Raw genomic sequence first — 23,652 nt, forward strand, 5'->3', positions numbered from 1 at the left:
GTGGACTTTTTTATTATGTAGGATTCACAAGACAGAGAGACGGACAAAAAATGAAAAGCAGCATCTTAAACCCCCGGCTATCAGTCCACCTTATATGGTTGGTTTTGAGTTGCTTCTTTATTGTGCTTCACAGGGGCAGAGAGCACACGCTACAGATCCAAATCACTGCTTTTTAAAGCTGCTGATGTACGTTTGTTGGGTGCACTTTAGCCCTAAAAGAGGAGACACCATTGTTTGTTATTCAGGTTTCTCAGTCTCTTTAAAGTTGTTTGTCATGGTGCTTATTTGATGTTAGGGCAGATTCTGCTCTGAGGAAAGCATGCTGAGATGCAACAATAGTATAGTCACAGGGGATTACTTCAATACATCTAGACACAAGAGGTAAATCCAGCAAATAAATCAAAACAAAACAACAAGGCATATATCTTAATTGAAAACACAGATCATCTGCGCAGCAATCACACACAATCAGTATTACATACATACATAGGGTGCAGGTTTGTGGAGACAGTGGACTCGGTATTGGGAGAAATTGACCCCAAAAACTACATTTGACAGTTTGAGGTGAATGAATGTGTAATTTAATTTGTTCACTCACCTCACCTGCCACTAATGTTGGATGAAGGGGAACCCTGTTAGTTGTGTGTGTGTGTGTGTGTGTGTGTGTGTGTGTGTGTGTGTGTGTGTGTGTGTGTGTGTGTGTGTGTGTGTGTGTGTGTGGCCCAGAGGCTGGTGCATAAGTGGGTCCTTTAACCTATAGCATCAATCTAGGTCATAACCACCATAGTGTGTGTGGTGTTTTCACCCCCAAGCCCAAAGGGTAGAATGTATGGAGGAACCCCCAACCTATAGTGCAAATCTAGGTCACACCGCTGAAGCTTTGCATGTGTGTCAATCAAAAGGCGTATTAAAAGGTAAAGTGCAGTGGAGAGAGCAGACGATCATATTTCCTGCTGTCGCTCAACGGGTTAACTGTCTTCATGGGTGGTAAATTAGAATAAACGGGGACTCGTATACATCAACCTGACATGTTAATATTCACTGAACAAGACCTGGTTCTCTGCCCTGCGGCTCCTCTCCTGTAAACGTATATATACATTACCTGAAGATCTTCTAAAGAAAAAGAAATAAAGTGATCGAGAAGATGCAGGGCTGCACGGTGTGTAGTGGTTGTCACCTCACAGCAAGAGGGGCCCGGCTTCGGTTCCCGGTCTGGGCAGTCCTTCTGTGTGGAGTTTGCACGTTCTCCCCATGGCAGCGTGGTACTTTAACCCCAATGACTTGGTGACCGTTTCAGTGCAGCTTTATGGTCCAGATGACGATAATAACATTACATTTGAAGCTGTCAAAAATGAGCCTTGGGTAGCAACTTGTTAAATCTAAGTACAGTTATTTGTTTCTTCCCTGTCCACGTGTCTCTATTTACAATGTATGAGCTGATTTCCAATTTTGTGTGTGTAGTGTTTCCCCTGTATGTGTGTAATCATGTGTCTGTGCTCCCAGTCTCCCAGCGGTGTGGTGTGTAGATGGAAACTAGGCTAAAGAGCAACACAGAGGAGGGAGGCTGATACTGGAGGTCTTTACTAGATAGAGGAAGAGAGTCTGAAACACACGCATGATATAGCCGTTATGAATTGTACATTGAGAAAATTGTGTGTGTGAGAGAGAGCGAGAGGTTGTGTGTCAGAAAGTCACCATTGACTCTTTTATCCATTTACTCAACGCATTAGAGGCCAAAAAGGACGAAGGCTAAGCAAAACATGGATAGATGTGCAGATAAAATCCTGCTCTGTTGACCTGAGAATAATTCTGTGTAGCTACTGTACAGCTGTTGCTATCTGTCTGCAGACACATGAAGAAGAAACACACATTCGACACACAGAGGGTCTTTGGCTTCATACCCAGGCTAATGTACGCCACGCCCTGTTTTGCGCTCACCAGAGGGCGTTGACTCAGAATTGAGTGTTTAAAAAAAGGGAACTAGCGGACAATGTGTGTTTGTTTCCATCTGCACGTACTGTCGCTTACTCATGTGTAAAAACAAATCTGTATATAGCTCTGTGTCCTTTACCCGAGTGTGTGTTTAGAGTAAAAAGCTAGAGAGCGAATCTGCTAATTAGCTCCTAAATGCTGATGATTAGACACGGTGTGGCTCTCGGCAATAATATTGTGGTTGAGTCTTAATGACTTCATCATCTGCCCTATTCTTTGCATGGCCTTCCTTCTACATTCAATAAGCCATTCTCTGTACAGGTCACTTGTTCAGAAAACGGATTTAGCACAGACAAAAAGGACAATTTAAACTTTGGAAGAGCAATAACAAGATGAGAAAAGACCCTGCACCTGTTACATATTGCATGTTCCCTTCAAGGAAAACAAAACACTTTACTTTGTCTCCCAATGCCTTGTTTCTCTTAATGTCTTCAGAGTAGTCTGTGTTCTTTGGGTTTGATTGATCGTACAAAAAATGTCTAGAACACAGTCCTGTTTCCGCCTTGGATCTTGAAAGCTTTGAAAGTCAGCAACCAGCAACCACTCATAATGATGTCTTTGTTTCACCCACTTCACAAACGAGAGTGAATCCTCGCAGGAATCTTCTGAGACTCTGCAGTCATTTTTGTAGATGCCAAAAAGTCAGCTTGACCTTTCTAGTTTGTGTCGTTCATAATGTGTGACACATTGTTAACTTATGACTGATACACTGTTAGACCTGTGTATTTGCCAACATTTGGTGGGGGGTGGGGATTCATGCAAACCTATCTTTAATATAAATCAAGAGAAAACTATTTCAAACTCTGCTGTCCCTTCAAGTGAATATCTTACTGTTTTTCATGTCTGGAACAACCATCTATCACGACTATCCCAGCATGAGACGACTTTTCAGTGAAGATTAATGAAAGATTATCTACTTAACTACTGCATGCATGACTAAATACAACACAGAAACACTGAATTTAAGTCATGGTATGTTTTAACTGAATCAAATATCAGTTTTAGTGCGGCGTTGCTTTCGGGACTTAAATTCCCAGTCTGAGTCAGAATGTTGCCTTTTATTATGATATTAAAGGGAGATTTCATCCGAAAGAACATAACTTGCTCCAGTTAGCATGGTCTGACAACTCAGACAAGGCTTTTTATTATGATAATCTTTCTCCAAATTTAGAAACAATAAAGGTATTACATTATTTTCAGAGGGATATCTTTAGCTTCTGGTTAGATTACGTGTTGTAATTTCAAACCATCTCTTTGAATGAGGGTATCTTGTTGTTATTAAGCTCTAAAGCTCTAGTTACAGTAAATCAGATGGCGGTTTGACACTTTGACTCTTAAGAGCCGACGCAGAATCTGTATGAAGGGAAAGATGCCCGTGGTTCCTATTTCATGGAGCAGGCTGCCAGGACCGGGTGCATATGTTGTTATGGCTAGGGAGAGGACTTGGTCCTTTTGTGTGTGTGTGTGTGTGTGTGTGTGTGTGTGTGTGTGTGTGTGTGTGTGTGTGTGTGTGTGTGTGTGTGTGTGTGTTCTAGTGCAGATGTTCAGTTCAGAAACAGCCGTGCCAGCACCTTAATGAGGCTACACAGTGGTGCTCTGAGCTAAATGCTAAATGGATCATGTTAACCATGTTTATTATTACCATCATTATCAGTCTAGCGTGTTAGCATGCAAACATTTGCTGATTATCACTATACATGAAGAACAACCAGAACTGATTTTTTGTTCATAAACCAAAGTTATTTAAATTAGTTAATTCATCCTGTGGTAGCAAATTTCCTGGCAATCCATCCAAGAGCTCGAGTAAAAATCCGAGGATCCCAAAGTCATTAGGCTTCACCCTCTTCATCACATGGATGTCTATATGGCAAATTACAGCAATATATCCAATTTTTGTCGAGATATATTGATTGTTGGTAAGTCTGGAACAATGTGGTGGACCAACATTGCATCCCTAAAGCCATGGGACTGTTAAAAATACTTTTAAAAAGCAGTTTTGAAAACTTGCACAACAGATGAAGGCATCATATTTTCCAGAAATGCATGTTGACCACATAAAATGCAACAACATCCAGTTTGTGCTTTTATTCTCAGTATAGAAATTAGGGTTTGGCTATTGTACCAACATACGACACCAAAGTAAGATTATTCATGTGTATGTGTTAGTGGTGTAAGGGAATTTCAATGTGAACCGGGAAGGATCCCCTTCCCGGTTCACATTGGGCAAAGGTAAATTACAACATTATAATAATGTGTTCAAATGTTATCTCGTAAAATTTAGTTTTTGGTGAGAAACTTTAATAATCCAGTTGTAGGAGATGTTTTCACAGCAATATAAAATAGATATTAGAAAGGGAATTGTGATCTGTTTAACTTCTTAACTCTAGGCAGCTTATAATACATCATTAAAATGGCAAGGTTTCACTATAGATGACTATAACAAAGTAAAATGAGTTGTTTTTTTATCCATGTTCTCAGCTTTACAATAAGGCTAACACGAGCCTGCAGCTGTCAGCAGCACCTGTGCAAATCCCACATCCACCCACTCTCATGTGTGTCATAGGTGAAGGCCTAGACTTCTCGCTCACACACACTCTCACCTCAGACAACACAATGCTATAATATGCTGCCGCCGTGTATGTTTCTCAGGTTTTATAGAAATGCTGTTTATAGAATGTGTGTTTTCCAACCAAGGACCGTTATCTGTAACATCTCTATGCCTGAATGATGCACACAATCATGTCAAAGAAAATCCCCATGTGTTCCTTCATACACATCTGCCAATCAAAACCTGTGCCCTTCATGCATGTTACCCCGGTGTCATATGCAGATTCCTTTCGTGCTTTGGTGAGGGAGTGAGAGGAAGAGATCAGATAAGCACACGGTATAAGAGACGCTTTCTGATTTATAGCAGCTTATTGAGGAGGAAATAGGCGTCATAGTCCAGTGGCTGAAATAAATGAGTAGACCTCCCGGCACTGTTCACCATCAAAGAGACAGGCACACGCACACACGCACACACACACACACACACACACACACACACACACACACACACACACACACACACACTCCTTGTTTTTGTCTTTCTTTCTCACTTACTACTTGCTTAGTGTGATTCGACAGCAAAAGTCAAAGACGCTCAAAGTGTGGGAGGGAAAGTGGGTGTTGGTGCAAGAGGCAGAAAGGGTTTCAAGTCCTGCGGGGGTGAAGGGAGGAAGAGGAGCGAGAGGACGCAGTACAGGCAGTGTAGGAGGGAGGGGTGTGCCGGGCAGCGCCGCATGGCCTCCGTTTCAGGGGAATTCCTGTAACCCAGCCCGCCTTTCAGCCGCCTTCATCATAGCTGATTGATACATTTTGGGTGACATAGAAATTAAAGATACAAGGTGTTTGTGCATGTTTGTGTGTGTGCATAAAGATTGACTGTAGCCCATTTAGTCTGAATTAGTTTGGAGTAGGAGTTTGGTAAAAAAATATTGCACATTTTAAACGGTGTGTTGCAGTGTGTGGATACACGTGAAACATCAAATGTGCTGGATCTGAACTTGTCAAGAATGTGACCTGTGATTATTTTGTTGACTGGGTAGAGGTTTTCCCTCATTAGTGATGTTCACTTGTGTGTCTGCAACCAAATGTTGTTCCAGGACAAGTGGTGAAAATAATTAGCTTCAAAGACAAGATTTGTACCATGGTTTCACTTAGAGGTGCCCTTGGCTTTGGTCAAGGGAATCTTTAAATTCTGTTTTGAAGCATTTATGTTTGAAGTAGTGAATATGGGAATTTCTGAGTATGTTAAGGGTATGAATGGCCCCTTCACATGTCTTCACCACTGTTGAGGTTGACACCAGGACAGTCCACAGACTGCTCTGGCAGTTGTGTACTGGGTTGCTTACAGGTGTGTTTAGCAGGTTGGTGCTGAGCATAACAATGTGTCATGCAAGGAGACAGAAGTCAAGAATGCATTTACTATCCAGATAAAACAGCAATTATTCAGTATTATGCTGAAAAGAAAGAGGTTTACACCTTTACCTCACAAAATAATTGCACCCTCTTGCACATTGTCTGTCCTGAACATCACACTGAATTTAAAAATGTGATGAAAAACACAGGACAGACCCACATTTCATTGGGTTACATGTACCTGTCAAACTAACATGGCCACAGTAATGTGAACCACTGTTATTGTCTCCCTGCCTGTGTTTAGTTTGAAACTGGACACTAGTGGAGACTTTGACACACACACACACACACACACACACACACACACACACACACACACAGTCCTACCTATATCTCCCATTAGCTATGACTGTGCTTCCATGCCCCGGGCCACACACTATAATAAAGACACACACACACACACACACACACACACACACACACACACACACACACACACACACACACACACAGTCCTCCCATCCTTAATCTCATAAGAAACCCCTGAAGAGGGAGCTGTTGTTTTACTTGTATCTCCATTCTCTTGCAGGGATGAATCCCAACTCATCTATGAATCTAAATTTAACTCCTGTAGTTTGTATTGTCTGTGTTTAACATGTGTTCACGATTTTCCCAATAAAATATCAACCTAGTAGCTCTTCAGTAGCAAATGACCAGTATCAGCTTTTTCATCTGCTTGCACTGAGATGAAATCTAAATCTAACGCAAGTGTGGTCAAGGCTATTACTGCAGAGACAAGCTTCATTTTTTTGTTTTTTAATAAAAATAAATCTTGGGCCCTGTTTACATTTAGCATTTTAAGATACAAAATGAGAGAAGAGAATAGTAGTCTGCTCATCCACACCATGTTGAGGCAGTGCCCTGAAACACCTGGTCACATCAACAGCAGGATATATATCAAGTGTTACTGGCCTCTTTTTCAGGTCATTTTAAAATCCTCTTTTAAAAACATTAACAGCATCTGTGTTTGTTTTGGCATCTAAAGATAAACAAATTTTCCAGTTATGAATAGCCAGCCGCAGAAAGAAACAACATGGATCTTTGACATGTGAGGTGCATTAGTAAACCGGCTCTTCACTTTCTCTCAAGTTTTCTGTGGTATGAACATGATAATGCTCTACTTAGGAGGCCACAGGGGTCAGATATTGGAGGATGATTTATTGCAAGTTAGTGAAGTAAGAATATTTAAAAACACACACACTCTGGCACATTACAGTGCAGCGACACACAAACGCGGCAACATACCAAACTCATTTATCAGAATTCACTTAACCATCCATTAACCGTCCCAATACGTCCTCTGTGTCACATGTTTCATGCCTTTTATGTCTCCCTGATACACGCACGCACACACACGCTCCTGGTGTGGTAATTATAGGCATAATAAGAACTTGGACCAAAACTAAGTTTGATAAGACCACTAATGGCAAATGTGATTTGGGGAAATGCCCTTTGCCACACTCTCTTTCCCTGCCGCTCGTACATTATATCTTGAATTATTCTTCATTCTAATGTGTTTTTCTGAGATTTACTCCTTCTTATTTCAAGATAGACAAAGCGCCCAGTAATTATTGTCTGCCACTGTTGCCTTGGAGATAATATCTACGGTCACATGATGGCCTCCCAAGGTGACCAGGAAGTGGTTTTACAGTGACGTAGGGTGGGGGGTTATGGGTAAACGTGGCAGTTTTGTACGCAGCTTTGTTTCTTGATTTATGTGCAGGCTGTAATGGCATCATATTCAACAGTGCAAAGGGTAATAAATTAGACATTAGCTAATGAGGTTGAGGCTCTTTCTTTGTTAGGTAACCCTCACATGGAAACCCAATCCCTCTATTTTGCCTGTGAAGTTAATACACTTTTAATCGCTTTCACATTAATTCAAGGGCGTAGAATTTGGAAGGGACATGTCTCAAGCAATACCCGGTCAATACTGAATTGTCCCGAGCAATAATTTTTATCCAAAACACTGCTTGATTTCAGCTGCTGCTCTGCGTCGCTGTCTCCGCGACAGAAATGTAATTTATTCATAAATAAATTATTGATAACAAGACTTTAAAGAGTCTGTTTATAACTTTAACTTCAGTGCAAAGTTATCGTGCTCTTGTGCACAAATGAACGCATCAAACCAGTATATGAAGTCTAGAAAAGTACAGCTCCTTGGTCATGCGTCTGAAAGTTGACTGATGCATGAGGTGTATTTGGTGAACTACACATTTTGTATGTTCACCAAACATGTTGATGTGCTCTGGCACCAGCAGCCAATAAGAAGCTACGACCAACAACAACCTCCTAAGTTTGTGGAGCAGCTCAGTTTGTAGCTCTTGGACTGTCATGCAGCTCTTTCAGCTACTGAGAAAATATAATGATGTGTCCCTATAGAGACAGAAATGTCTCATTTAAACTTCATTTAGTCACTCCTTTACATTGCGGAACGACGTCTGCCAGCTTTGAGTCGTCCAAGTCATCTTGAACACATCTGTGTTAGTTTGGCACATGTGGATTTTGGGACTTTCCTTTTTCTCTAGATTTGCTTATGCTCGGTCAACTTGGATGGGGATCATCTGCGCCTTAAAGCCGTTCTAAAAATAAACATAGGGAGTCACGTCCGGGCTTAGACGGGGCCACTCAACACGTTTAACAAGGATGTTGGTGCTAAGCTTCACTGTTGCTTTTGATGTTACAGTATGCGTTGGGTCGTGTCCTGTTAGGGTGTGAATCGCCCCGCTGAAAGGGGCAGGTGAAAGTCATTACATGTCTCCCAGTTCCCTGTGATGCTTTACAGTGGGATGTTACAGCCGGTATTAAACTACGACAGGACTGAGGAGCCTCTTGCATGTGTTGGCACGCTGCCTTTGTCTGCTTTATGAGACAGATGCAGGAGTGAGAGGAGTGATCACAGCTCAAGCCCTCTTGTGACCAATCCTGTGGTCTTTGTCTTTGTGGTTACTTTACCGTTGATGTTTTTGATTTAATTATATTTTGGACAAAATTTCTTGAATTGGGAAAACACTTTTAATTAATGTGAAAATAACCACCTTTATAATCTTTGTAATTTCAACCAAGCAGAGCAAAAACACATCTGTTTGCATCTTCTCATTGACTCCTTTGTCTTCCAGCACATCCAGTCACAGCAAACCTTCAGAGGTAGAGTCTTGACTAACACATTCTCTGACTGTTCATGTTCTTAACTTTAAGGATCAAATTGACATTTGGGCAGGATTTCTTTTTATTTGCCACTTAATTAATACAGCTGTGATCAGATTAGATTAGATTAGAAAACGTTATTAATCCCCAGTGGGGAAACTCCTTTGTCACCAAAGTTCACACAGACAAGAACAGACAAAGTCCACAGTGCGCAGCAGACAAGAAATGCATCTCAAAGAACAAAAAACACCAGAAAATGCCATATAAAATATGACCAACATCAGAAAGATGCTAAATCTAAAAACCACAACTAGATAATAGAGGACACAACCAGTGCAACCAGTTGGTTTTAAGTACAGACGCAAGTGCTGATGGAGGAGAATAGTTATTACATCACCTCACATATTTTTCCTAACTTCTACAACCCTCTATATCCACACTTTTAAGTGGGCTTTTATTTGTTGTTTGACAGGTATCAGAAGAGTAAAAGATATGTTGCATTTCACTTCACTTGTTGGTGGATTTATATAAACTAAGATGCAGTGTAACCATTTGATCTCAGCGGCTGTGAAAACTTGGTGATAGCTGACGCCATGAGTTTTTCAAGGCAGCAGGAGATTTCATCATTGTAATAGAATCAACTTTGATCATTGGGCTTCCACACACCATCAAAGTCTTGCATGCTCAGGAACAAAACACACACACACATACACTCACACTCACACTGCTTGTTACGCTAATAGTGTGCAGGTATACTGTCGGTAATAAGGCTATTGACATCTCTTTGATCACAGGGATTGCCTCTGTCTGGGGAATACATGCGCGAGGATTATGATACCTTCCTTCTATATGTCTCTTCTAATTGTTGCGTTGCCACGCGCCAATTAGAAGAGACAAAACCGTGTCTTGTCTGTTATATGGATTGGCTAGTGTGTGTACTGTACAGCACTGAGCTTGTGTTGACAATAGTCTTTAGGGATTGAATAGAAGAACCACATCAGTCTTGTTTAGTTTTACATTCATCTATTTTTATTTTGTACAGCAGCATTTAAGCTGTTGGCTGTTTATTTTTCTAATAATGTCTGGGCGATTGCATCATTCGCCCACAAAGGACATAAAATATACAACTTGAATTGAATTAGAAGCGTATGTTGCAGAATGCAAAGCTGAGTTAGTTTGAGACCAGAGGGCCTGATATGTGTTTGAAAACGTTTGAAGTTAAATGAAGAAGACACACTCACTGTGTTCTTGAGCTGCACACTCAGCTCATGTCCAACTGCAGACATTGGTATATGTGTGTATGGTGGCCGGTGAAAAACATACAGTAGAGTCTTTTTCAGTGATAATGAAATGATAATGTCTTTGCAGCAGAAGATGCTCAGTAAAATCCTCTTTTCCTGTTGTGTCTTCACAGACGGTCAGAGGAGGAAGCGGACATGGACAAGGTGACGGCTGCCATGGTGCTGACAAGTCTCTCCACCAGCCCGCTGGTCAGGAGTCCGCCTGTCAGAGTCAACGGTGAGTAGTACTGCTAATAAACAACTAAGTAAGTCGAGGATGTTCTTTCGACACAGTGAGCAATATGCTTTAAATTGTTCTTTGGCTTTGATGTATCATGGCCTTCCTCCCCAGAATGTTTGTGAAAATGAGCCAGTGAAAAAAGTAGCGCAGCCTAAGTCTGTAATTTGTATGTTCTGCTTAGACACTGACTTTTCATTTCCTCACAGCTGTTATCTGCTGAATGCTTGCAAAAGCTTAGGTTGATAAATTACTGCCACCTGCTGTGCTTTAGGATTCGCTCATCAATGAGTCCTGCAAATCCACAGAAAAGCACAATGAGTCTGGATCTCTGCCACCAAACACGGTGGCAGAAATCCAGAGTGCTCCATTACTGCAGGCACACGCAACCACTCGGAGAGTCTGTGCAACCAAACGACCGTTCATTCAACCAAGCAGACGCGCAGCCAACCCTCCAACCACCATGCACGTGTTATCACAGTTACACAAACACACGCACACACACACACAGACGTGGTCAGATGTTGCATCTACATCACATACAACATGCTCACATGCACAAAGTGGATTTTAAATACCAACTGCACAGTTTTATCTTAATGAAGTCATACAGATGCACACAAGTTGGAGATCATACAATGTGTATGTACACAAGTACACACAGTAGGTTCTCATGCACACAGCATCATGGTTGACATTTACATTTAAATTAAACTCTCTTTGAATTAAGTTGTCTTATTAAAAACAATGTTACTTTGATATTATGAGCACTTTATTTAATCGTAATATTGATGTACCACAAAACCAAATGCATATCAGAGCAGCTTTGTTGTTGTTGGTGAGCCACTTCCTCTTTAATGTGAAACTGAAAGTAAAGAAGCAGCTTCACTGAACCAAACGAACCAGGTCTGCTCTTTACTCTCTCTGACTCGCACATACCTTAAAAAACACACATATTTTTTCACTTATGTACACACTTAAAAGTTTCCCCCAGCCTCAACCTTCACAAAGTGAGATGTCTTTTGTTGCTGATAGTTAAAAGAAATGTTTCTTTGATCTAAAAAAAACAAGACCTTGGAAGTGTCTCAGCGGAACCACAAGAAAGTACCCTCTTTTCCTTCATTGTGTCACAGACAACAGTGGTGCTGAGAGGCTCTTCTGTGTGAAGTGCAAATAAAGCGGTTTGAACTTAATTGAATGTGTTGATCTCCCATCATTGACAGAAGAACACCGGCACATTTAGCTGTAGTTCTATAATCTACAAATATGACTGAAGGAGTTGGATTTATGTTTTACTGTGATCTTATTTGCTTCCCTTTCCTCTCCCCCATGTTCTCCTTCTTTCCATCCCTGTGCCTCTCCCCTTTATGTCCATCTTCTTAGAAAGTCTGAGCAATTCGTGGAAGGACAACAGCTCAGCCGGCACCTTCACCCCATCTAGCAACAGCTCTTCAGGTGGCTACTGGAGCTGGTCTGCTCCCAGTGACCAGTCGAACCCTTCTACACCTTCTCCACCGCTCTACGCCGACAGCTTCAAACCCTTCCGTGTGCCCTGCAATGGCGGTGTGGGACCCGGCCCCTCAGGGCCGGAGGACCCCAGCCTGGATGAGCAGGACGGCAGCAGCCTGCTCTTCGATGAGCCCATCCCTCGCAAGCGCAAGGTGAATACTGAGTTATGAGACTGGAAGGAAAGGCCAGCTCTGCTTCTGTACACTGAGAACAAATCTAGGATAAATTAGTGAGTGAAGGCATTACTTTTGAAAAACAAACTGTCTAGAAGAAGACTAGAAGAAGTTGTGTATTACGGCAATTGTAATACATCTGAAAATGACTTCAAACACAAAAACAACAGACATGTTCTTGTTCATGACAGCAATCATCTGGTATGAAGTGGAACAGACACAGCTGCTCACTCCACTAAACCTCAGCTGTTTAAACCTCCATTTAGTCACCCTCTGCTCTTCATGATCACTTGTAGTGTCTTCTAAAATAGCTGAACTCAGATTTAAATTGTTCTTCTTTTTTTTCTTTTACACATTTTCTGTTTTCAGATAGTTGAATTATTCAACTGCCTGACAACTTATCAGCATCTGACGTCAATCATATCATTATTTCATGATGTTTGGTTTAGTTTGTCATAAAACAACCTACTTAAAACACTAAATAAACAAAAAGACAATGTCTGAAAAAATACGTTTCCAAAAGCTCTGCGTGAGTAATGGCGTATTGTGGATAGAAGGCCAAAGCGGAGAATAAAGATGCATTTTCTTGATATGGACTATGCTAAGTAGCTTTCAAAATAATAACCTTATTTTTGTAGCCTATTAACGTGGCCAGGTACTTCCTCAGAATCCGAAGTGTTTTGTGATCATGAACTTATGTGCCTTCTAAGGTTTATTATCAACAGTACTGTAAGAATTGTCTTTTATTTAAATGTGGAGTCATATTAAAAGGGCTTCAGGGAGAACAGCAGCAGCTCTCCTGATAACAGGCGGATCTCTCAATAAGAAGCTGTCAGCAGCACGCGAGCTGCTTGATGATTCCCTCCTCAACACGCTGTGATATTAACCTCTGAGGTTGCGGGTGGAGCTGAGGCTCTGACTGATTGGCAGAGATGAAAATGGGACAGGAAAGGACGCGCAGCCTTTTTGCTCCAATGGGCCTTTGGTCTTTGCTGCCTAGATGTTGTGAGCACAACACACACACAAACACACTATTCCTTTTCACTCATCATTTTGTCTCGCCTCGTTTCTACACACCACTGACAGCTCATCACATCCACAGCACAGTGTCACTCATTATTTTTTCAGATGTATATTGCTTTGCTCTCCCTTTTTATCTCTCGCTCTCCTTATCAGCACTCCTACTTGCTGGTTTGTCGTTTGCTGCCAGTATCATCCATCTATTCCTCCTTTCACTCTCTCTCTCTCCCCCTTTCTTTCCCACTTCCTCGCCAGCTCTCGCCGATGTTTTTCCACCCCCTCCCCTCCATCGTTCTGTATATATACTGTCTTCACATGCAGCTGCTCTGAAACGGCAGTAATGATTTTAATACCCGCTACATTAAACATAAAGATCCTGCCGGCCTCATGTCGAAAGAATCGATAAAGACTCTTGGGTGAGCTCTACTGTATTAATTGCGGTCTTATGACAAAGAAGAGCAACGAGAGGGAGAGAGACATTTAGAAATGGAAGTAGGGAGAGGAAGAAGAAGAAGAAAAGGGAAGAGAGAGTGGAGTGTGGCTGGAGACAAAAACAGATTTTCTAATAAGCTTTGATAACAATGAAGTTGACTTCCATAAACACACACACGCGCTATATGTACGATGCCAAGGTTTCACATAGATTAATCTACACGCTCCTCTTGTGCTCTCGCTTCTCTCTTGGCAAGACAATACTGTTTGGCGCTCACCATTTAATTAACTGTGAAACGCATCTTTAAAAGGGAATAACACACACACACAAAACAGGCTTTTGTTCACCAAAGACTAAACAATGCACAGGGGGGGCAGATGATTGTTGTGTTTCTGAAAAGAGGATTAAAAAAAGAAAGAAAAAAACATCTTGTCAAAATTAAATCAGCCCCCTCAACAATAGTTTGATAGACAAGCCTACTTACTGTATAAGACCATTTATAATGGCTAAGAGCGGGGAAGCAGAATGGCAGGAAGAAGGCATGCATGGCTTTTCACTCCATGATAAACAATGTGCAGTCTCTAGGAGGCCACTGGTGTAATTACAGCAGACCGATAAAAGATACAGGAGCCTCACCAGCTCCCAACCAGAGAAACATTTACTGTGATTTGGCCTCACGCAGCTCCTGGATAAATGCATGTTCAGACAAAGATGTTACAGTAATGCTGTACGTTCATGCCATAACAAAGATTAAGGTGCATTTAGTGGCAAGTTATTGAATTCCTTTATAGTTAGTACACAGTGAATATTCAGTCTTTACTGAAGTGAAGTTAGACACCATCGGCAATATGACATGACAAACATAACCCACATTTTTCAATAGCATAATAACCTCAGTCAATGGATAACGTTGACTAGAGTAACCATAGTTTTCATGCACCTACAGGTGTCACATCATCTAGTTTTTAATGTATGTCCAATTCTGCAGATTAAATCCTAACTAATAATACAAATGGTAAAGATAAAAAATATATAGATCTATACATACATACAATTCTAAATTTCCCCCTTACGATAGGAGAGGAAAAAGTCTCTTCTGACCAAGAGACACTGCCCCCTGACTGCATGGTTATATATGCTATGCTTCACTATGCCTGGTTGATGGTATGGCTCGTAGTTGCAGCCGCCACAAAAATACCAGATATATCTCACCTTCTGTATTATAGAGATGGATTTAATGAAATGAGCCAGTGAGTTTATGCTTTTAATGCATAAAAACACTCGGGGAGTTGAACTGCACGCATGTGATTGTTTGTCATTTAGAATCAGCATCAGAATTGTTTAATTAATAAAGTACGTTGAGCATACGAGGAATTTGACTCTGTGAAAGGTGTATAACGATAAACATGGAATTTAAAAAAAAGAATATAAAAACAATAAACGTGGTGCAATAATAGATACATATGGTAAATAACAAAGATAACAGATGTAACCAGGTTATATTTGTGTTACTCTGTGGTGTTAGAGTAATGCTATTTTAAAGTCTGTGTTGGAGCGTGAACCAAAGACGAATGTTATACTTATTAAAAGGAATTATGACTTGACAGTAAATGTTGCTCCTTGTTTGCTAAAAATGCAACTGTATATTTCTGTGAACCCCGAAACCATTTCTGAGCTGCCATACGTTGTGTGTTTCCTGCAGAACTCCATGAAGGTGATGTTTAAGTGCCTGTGGAAGAACTGTGGGAAGGTGCTGAGTACCGCTGCTGGCATCCAGAGACACATCCGTACCATTCACCTGGGGTAGGACACCAATACACACTGCTACACACTGCTACACACTGCTACACACTGCTACCTAAGCAACCGTCCACTCAAAGCCTCCTACAAAAGAAAAAGCTTCTTCACTTCCCCTCTTTCAACCAGCTTCATTGTCAAAACGGTAGATTAATGGCTGATGGATTATTGCCACGGTGACACTGTTGCCATAGGAGAGAGAGTGGAGGAGGAGAACAATGATATCGGATGAATCACACATTTAGACTGACATTCAATTAAACTGAGGTCCGACACTGATTAATTGCAGATGACTGCAGGTTTAGTTGGTTGGAGGAATGACATTAATGCTAAAGTGGGAGCAGTGACGGCACCAACACTTTCCTGAGCCTGTAGATGTGGAGTAATCAGCATTCTTCTTCATGTCTGGATCTCCCTCACCGTTTGTATCCTCTGTCTGTCTGTAGGCACAGCTGTGACTCGGACTGCAGCGACGGTGAGGAGGACTTCTACTACACGGAGATCAAGCTCAACACGGACTCGGTGGCCGACGGGCTGAGCAGCCTGTCCCCCGTGTCCCCGTCCGTCCTCGCTGCCCCTCCTCCCCCCTCTCCTCTCCCGCCTCTCAGCCAGCTGTCGGACCACAGACCTCCGCATTTGTCTGACGCCAAGGAGCCTCACGCTGGCGGCGCCACCCCGCTCAGCCGCTCTGCGCCCAGCGCACTCTACCTCATCCACACGGACCACGCCTACCAGGTGAGCGAGTGCAGGGAGCGGAGGAGTGTGAGTGCGTGTGTGTGTGCGTGTGTGTGTGCGTGTGTGTGTGTGTGTGTGTGTGTGCGTGTGCGTGTGCGTGTGCGTGTGTGCGTAAACATGTACACACACAGGCGAGGTTCAGAGCTGTGTACAACACACACGATCGATGCGCTCTCCGGATCAATATGCACACCACAACACACTTATCAGGCTCCACAAAATGCACATGCTTTCTCTCACACACTACGATCAGGGTCTTCATTATCGTGATTATTTACAAAATAACAAATGATGTCACAGCGACTTAATGGTCCCTTGCTCCCGTTAGCAGCTGTGCTAACAGTTGTGGTATATCAACACACAGCAGCCGGTTTGAACAATGAATTGTATGTGGAATAATGACCCAATCCATTAATTAATGTGACGGCAACGTGTGTGTAGCCACATAACAGCAACATTAGTTATTAGTGCTTTATTTGATTGATTTTTACAACGTGAGATACCTACAAATTTTTACTGCAAAACACATGACCACTTTTTCAGTTTGAGGCTCACTTGTATTTACTAAATTAAATTTCAGGGAGAAAATAGTTTTGAAGTGACACGCCTGTTCAAATGAAGAATTGTAAAATAATTGTCCTATTTTAAAATGGAAAGCAGTTGCACAACAGACTCAGACCAAGCAGTTACAAACGCATGAACAGATGCGTCATTTAGAGGTCAGGGGTTTGAGAATGAAAAATGATTTGTACTCCAGTTCCATGGACATTGTCTATGGGGGAATAAAATACCACCATTCTCACCTTTGACCTCTGCCCTCAGGCCACGGCTCCAGTGTCCATCCCGTCCAGCAGTAACTCGACCGGCTCAGCCTCCACCAGCTTCACTCCCACCAACAGCTCCAGCTTTAGCATCTCCTGGCAGTCACCACCCGTCACTTTCACTGGCGCCATGGTGAGGAAACATTCATGTACACGCAAGACCAAACAGTTCTTCTCAGCATCATACATGTATCTACATTTGTGTTCCTCTAATCACACATTTGTCTGCCCTCTGAAGGTGTCCCCCAGTAAATGCCAAGGCTTTGCTGAACAGCGCTCCCAGACCATCGCCGTCATCTCGTCCCCTCCCAGAGCCACCGCTGCCCTCAGGTACTGGATCCTCACAGGACGCTTACCTAACGTTTCCTTTTTAGCTTTAATGAAAGGCCGAACATACTGAAAGTATTACTTAGAGACAACTTGTTTTTAAGCCAATGCATCCGATATGATCTTCTACTTCAATTGAACCTGAGTAAAGAACACAATGTGCTAAACAATATTGACTCTTAATTCAAGAAAAGTCATCATTTACCAGCTTGGTTCAGCCTCTGATTTGCCTCATCCATTTCAATAAGGAACCAAGCTGTTTTAGATTGTATGGTTTATTTGGTGTGTTTCCTATTTTCCACATTAAGACATTGTTGTCTGTTGATGGTGGTTTAGCTGCAATTAGAAAAACACTTCAGAGAATAGGTTCATCATTTGCTTTCTTGAGTTAGATAAGAAGTTTGATTCCTCATCTTATACCTGTACGCTAAATAGCTTCAGACAGCAGTCGGCTAGCTAAGCTTAGCATAACGATTGGAAACGGGTAGCCTGGCTCTGTGCAAAGGAATCAATCTTCCACAGGTTTCTGCCAGACTAATGCGAGTGCTCATGGTATTGTTAAAATGGAAAATAATGTACAGTCTTCTCTATCATGACAGTTTCATCAGTTTCTCTCCATTTCTCCTCCTCAGTAGGAAGGTGCGCGGTGAAGGGAAGAAGTGCCGCAAGGTGTACGGGATGGAGAACCGCGACATGTGGTGCACCGCCTGCCGCTGGAAAAAGGCCTGCCAGAGATTTACCGACTGAACGTTGCCCACCAACTTCCCAGCGCGCCACACCAACAGGCGCTGCTGCCTTTCGCCAGATAAGAAGGGAGGGGCTTCATTTTGCATGCATTTGGTTTTCTTCTGCTAAAAGTCGCAACTGTCCGTCAACTCCTGGCTCTGTCCATGCCGCCGCCCCCTCATTTCCACTGAACTCAAGTGGTGAAGGAACCAACGGACAGCAGAGTCACTTTTACATTGCTGTCCAGGATTCCCAGCCCTGCCTCGCCATTCCCACAGTTCCCAGTTTTGGGGAAACCCCAGTGCAGCTAAAGTTTAAACAGTGTAAAGAAAAAATGTATCTAAGGTTTTTCCTTTTTTTTTGTTGTGTGTTGCATCTTTCTATGTTTTGTAAAGCTCTGTTTTTTAAATGAAAAGTCTAGTCAAGGGATGGGTCCGAAAAAAAGCCCAAAGCTTTTTTTTTGTGTGTTTTGTCAAATTAGAAATTCTTAACTTTTTTATCCAAAAGAAGAATGGAAGCCTTTGCTGCAGTTTTTGAAGCACGTTATGAAAAAGCATGGAGGAAAAGCTCGCCGTTTCTGTTCTTCCTTCAACTTGTTTTTGTTTTATTTCTGGACTTTTCAAGGAGCTCTTTTATCTCCGACATCACAGCCTCTCGCGGTTCCTCACTTGTTCTTCGCTCCTGACAGCTTTCTGAGGGAATGTACGGCAGGTTGACATGTGAGGGAGGAATAGAGACACACACACGGTGAACGATCAATGCAAAAAAGATACAATTTACAGTCAGGGAAAGCCGATGGACCGTGCCCGTGATTTACCACAGAAGAAGCGCAACAGCATTCACACACAAACCAACACAGGTATTCACACACAATCAAAGAAGAAGACCGTTTTCTATGTCGCTTTTTTTATCCAGTTGATTAATTTTCTTTATCTTTTATCAGGGATGTGAATCTAAAGAGAGCAAAAACCAGCAGCTAAAACATGGAGCTATACTGAATACAGCACAGTCTCAAAAGCTTCTCTCTTTCCATTACACATGGCAACTTTACAACCAAAAACTCTATATTTTATCCTTTGTTTTGTTTTCTGTTGAGGTGTTTACAATGTTTACTGTTGCTGATGTATTTTTCTTTTTTCCTCTCTTGTGGCGAACCAAGACTGTTTACCTACCACCTGCTAACGAAAGTGTGTTAAAAGAGCTTCCTGACAGCACTGGAAGCATGAAGTCAGCAGCCTGCAAGGCCATAAAAAGATAAACACCTCTCACCACATACAGAGAGACAGATTGCCCTCCTCCTCCTCAACCAACATGTACACCATCCCAACGGGATCAAAATATCTTTGTTTTTGTGCGCCACAGAGGGGCATCTTGGGGCTCTGTTAACCAAAGGGGGAGGGCGGTAAACCAAAAGTGAGGCACTTGCACTGTATGTGTGTGTAACGAAGCACTTGGTACATTTGTGGTTACTTTTATTGAGTTTAAATGTTTCCTCTGGTCCTCTTCGTGTCCAACATAACTGGTAACAAAAGTGAGAACAAAAAAGAAAGCAAATAGGGGTGAAATAAGTTAAAGGCACTTGATGAGGTCATTGCTTTGTGGTTTGATGTGCACTGCAGCACACTTTATTCACTCGGCAACATGCAAGAAATGCTTTGACTGGAGCCTTCATAAGAGTCCTCGTGATTGCCGCGTAACCTTGTTACTAATGAGGAAAAAGAGGTCCATTTGCTAAAAATATCTGATTTGTCATTTGATTGTGTTCTTTTGAATTCCGGTTTTGCTCAAAGGCAGGAAGCAAATAGGAGGCCAAATAGTTAACAGTTTACAGATGTTCATAAATGGAACTCGTTTGTCACCCGGGGTTGCGTACTTCTTAAATTACATTATATCACATTATGTACTGATATTGATGGACATGTTCTACAAATGTCTCTACAAACAGGCACTTTGTGACTTTTGTTTCTGCATTTACCTGCATTATATGATCTTTTTTTGAATGCACGCAGGACCCACAGGATCATTTTACTGCCACACCGTAAAATCAGAGCTTTGTTATGTTTGCTCAGCTGTTTTGTTTTGTCTATTCATATATATATATATATATATATATATGTAATTATTGTATTTTTTTCTAAGCTCCATGTTTCGGACCAGTTACCTCGGTCATTACATTTGCAACCTTACGAACAACACCGGTTCAAGTTCAGCATTGCGTGAGGTAATAATGTAACATTTAACCTGCCGAGTTTCTGTTGTTTGGATTATAGAAATAGCCTTAAAGTCACTCTTGAAAAAATCATTATGCTTCTTCTATGTCTTTACATTGATGTTTCAGTTAGAAATATCTATAGTATCTAGAGTATCTACAAACTGGTACAAACTGTACAAAACGGTACAAACTGATTTGCCATTGTATTATGTGAACGTATTATTGTTTAAGAGAAAACAAATCTATATATACGTAAAAAAAAACATGTTGGACTTTAAATTCAAATTCTTTTTTTTCATACATATATATACATAACTATATATACTGTTTATGAATTTTGTTTTCATGTTCTGCTGTTTTAATTTTGTTAACTGTAGGAGTGATCCCAGGCATAGTTCTCACTCCAAGCCAAGCGTGTTATTCCTGCTCAGCTCGCTCCCGCCTGGAGCGCCTTCACTTCGCCCTCCCCGCCGCTCGCCCCGCTAAGCGGTCGGAAACCTGTGTTGATCAAAACCGTTCTGTTGTTTCTAATTCTCCTCTCTCGGTGGCGCGCAGGCCCACTCGCAATTAGTTTGATCGACACCCCGGTGTGTTTGCTCATGTCATGTGGGCTGTCGCACGCTTCTGTATGTGAACGTGAAGGCGCCCCGGGCTAAGTATGCGGGTCGCCGCTGAAGCTCGGTGCTCTGCTCCCCCACCGCACATGGCCTGTGGCGTTCCCCTGTCAGGCTCCTGACAAACCAACACTTTGGGGATCGAGGATGTTTTTATTGGTGCAAACGTCAGTGGCGGATGTTGTTTTTGTGTTGTTGTTTTTTTTTACTCCATGCACTTCCCACTGCCCTTTCTCCATCATTGTGGTTTCATGTTTGTGTTCGGACCATCTTCTCCATCGGTGTGTGGAAACATTTGGCAGCCAATCAGATTCTGTCTAGGAACAAGTCCCTACTGTAGTTCAGCATCTCCAGGCAGCTAATTTAACAAGAAGCTAATCTGATGCAGATTCTTGGTCAGTGTCATGGCGACCAAATGGCTAGTAATAACATTTAGCCAAAATAAGCTAATTTCACACCCTCATTTAGGGTAAATCCAAATCCTCAAAAGGATATTTGCTGCCATATTTCTCAAGCCTGTCCAGAAACTCTGTGATTTGTTTGTGGACTGTGGCCTGGCCTGCATTGTTACACTGAGAACGTCTATGTTCCACTTACTGCCAATATCACAAAGATGGTCGTAGCCGTAAGGGACTCACAAAGACACTCGGCCCAGGTCTGTCTTTGCACACTGTGCTTACTGGAGCTGTGGTCTCGGCGGGGGAGAAATGGAGGTGCTATATTCCCATTCAGTGCTGTTTCTCCCATGTTGTCATCTAATCATATTAACTCCATTTTGTACACAATGTTATGCTGTAGAACATGAAAATAAAAACACCCTGCCTCAAGCCTACCAAGTGTCTAGACACGAGTTAGTGAGAACCTCTGTTCTCTCTCCTGCTTCCTCATCTATTTTGATGACGAGTTCTCATTGCTGTCTCCTTATTTGTTGGTCTCAGTCCTGAAGGTTCGACCAAATGCATAGATTTATTTTTTATTCTCGACCTCAGAAATAGAAGGAACATTTTCAGATTGAGGCCCATTTACTTGCTTATTTTGGAGCTTTCCACCGTATAACGGTCGTTATCAGTAGATTGAATTGTACCTTTTTGTTATGGAACTCAAGGTGTTCCACTGAACAAACTCAATCTGCTGCCGAAGACCATGTGATTCGGTCAAAAGCTCCAGAAGGAGTGTATAAATGGGCCCCAAGCTGAGCTGGTTTCATTAGATGTTAGCCCATTAGTTTAACATTTTTAAAGTACATTAAACATGACAAACTCACTTTTAAGAGCGACACAAACTCATCCATAGTTTAATTGTCATTATTTTAACATCACAGATTCTTAACGGTTTAAAAGCGCACCCAACATGCTGTGTGATGTTGAAAGTATCCTTTATTTGTTTGGGATATTGCATCATTTACTTCTGTTTAGGCAAAACTGGCAGAAAAAGAGAGATTATGACTCCTACATTCTGACAAATTGACACCCTAATGATGCCAAACATGCCATATGGCATCATGCTCCTGATCTGATCATCTAACTTATTCATATTAGAGCAGACATTAGCTCTCAGCCCTGCAACCTGGGGAGGGAGTGAGCCGCTCAGACACGGCTTGCCATGACAGACACGTGTTCGCACAGCAGAATTAAAACTGTGCCTTCAAAGAGCCACAATAGGCGGTCTTGTTGCTCTAGTGAGAGTGATATGAATACTTATGAGGACATTTCCCCCACCCCTTCAAATGGAGCGGCTGGTCAGGCCTTTGTTCTCTGATGTGTTTACCTCGGCCGCTGCCGCCTATTACAGGGCTGAGCTTTCAAACGTGATTTATCTGTTGAATAAAACAAGATCGCATTATTCTGCTTAGGGACGGTATAAAAATCAACTTGTGAGTTTTGAGGGACCCTCAATGTGTATATGTCCTCACACACACACACACATTTAATGTCATGTTATTGTCCAGCGTAGCCACTGAGCAGCTTTAACAGCAGTTCATATGTTGACAGATTTATAAGCATTCATAGTTTATGTACCTGATCCTTACTGAGGTCAATCTTTCATACATGACAAGACTTGTTTGTGACAAGTGGCTGACACTTATTATACATTATATCATCCAAGTATAGATCAATATATGCTACAATATATACAGATTACACTGCAGTACAGTATATCAAAGGTACAGTATCAGTGTGTACCATTATGTTTATGTGATGTCCTTGACTTAAAAAAAAAAAATGCTTATTTCCTTTTTGATTTCCACCGTCAGCTCCAGACGTTGAAGTTAGAGTGACAGCTTCTCCTTCAGCCAGGAGGCCATCAGCTCTGTGGTTGCAGATTAGCTGGCCACCCACTTCTGGAAGGCAATAAAACGCGCGAGCAGATGCCCACAGGGCTGTTATCTGCCCCGCTGGCCTGCAGCTCCTGCACACAGACCTCCTGTGTTCTGCAGAAATGCCCTTCAACAATAGTCTGACAGCAGGTGGCTCTGTGGAGTCAGACCTCACGTGGAAATGACTGAAAATGTAATTAGATTTGTTTGGCGTACACCTGAGTAGTCGTAGTGTTGCATCGCACGACCCTGAGAATAGACCAAGTAGCAGAGTGTATTCAAAGTGTCCAAATCCCACTAACCGTAGGGCTAGTTTCCATGGCAACCATGCGGACGGGCAGGCTCCTATCC

At 42.1% G+C, this 23,652-nt stretch overlaps 1 protein-coding gene across 1 annotated transcript in view; it reads left to right on the forward strand.

The window, feature by feature from the left end:
• znf704 (zinc finger protein 704) overlaps positions 1-18,191 on the forward strand; it is a gene marked incomplete at its 5' end in the record, with an annotated part of 38,735 nt that extends 20,544 nt beyond the window's left edge. The window contains 7 exons of the mRNA XM_079231888.1: positions 10,514-10,617; positions 12,001-12,278; positions 15,455-15,555; positions 15,996-16,284; positions 17,107-17,238; positions 17,344-17,435; positions 18,065-18,191. Of these exons, the coding sequence (XP_079088014.1) occupies positions 10,514-10,617; positions 12,001-12,278; positions 15,455-15,555; positions 15,996-16,284; positions 17,107-17,238; positions 17,344-17,435; positions 18,065-18,179 (1,111 nt within the window). The 3' untranslated portion in view covers positions 18,180-18,191. The remainder of the gene's footprint in view (positions 1-10,513; positions 10,618-12,000; positions 12,279-15,454; positions 15,556-15,995; positions 16,285-17,106; positions 17,239-17,343; positions 17,436-18,064) is intronic.
• Positions 18,192-23,652: the final 5,461 nt, after the last annotated feature.

This window comes from Taurulus bubalis, assembly GCF_910589615.1.
Source record: "Taurulus bubalis genome assembly, chromosome: 16".
NCBI classification, from domain to species: Eukaryota; Metazoa; Chordata; class Actinopteri; order Perciformes; family Cottidae; genus Taurulus; species Taurulus bubalis.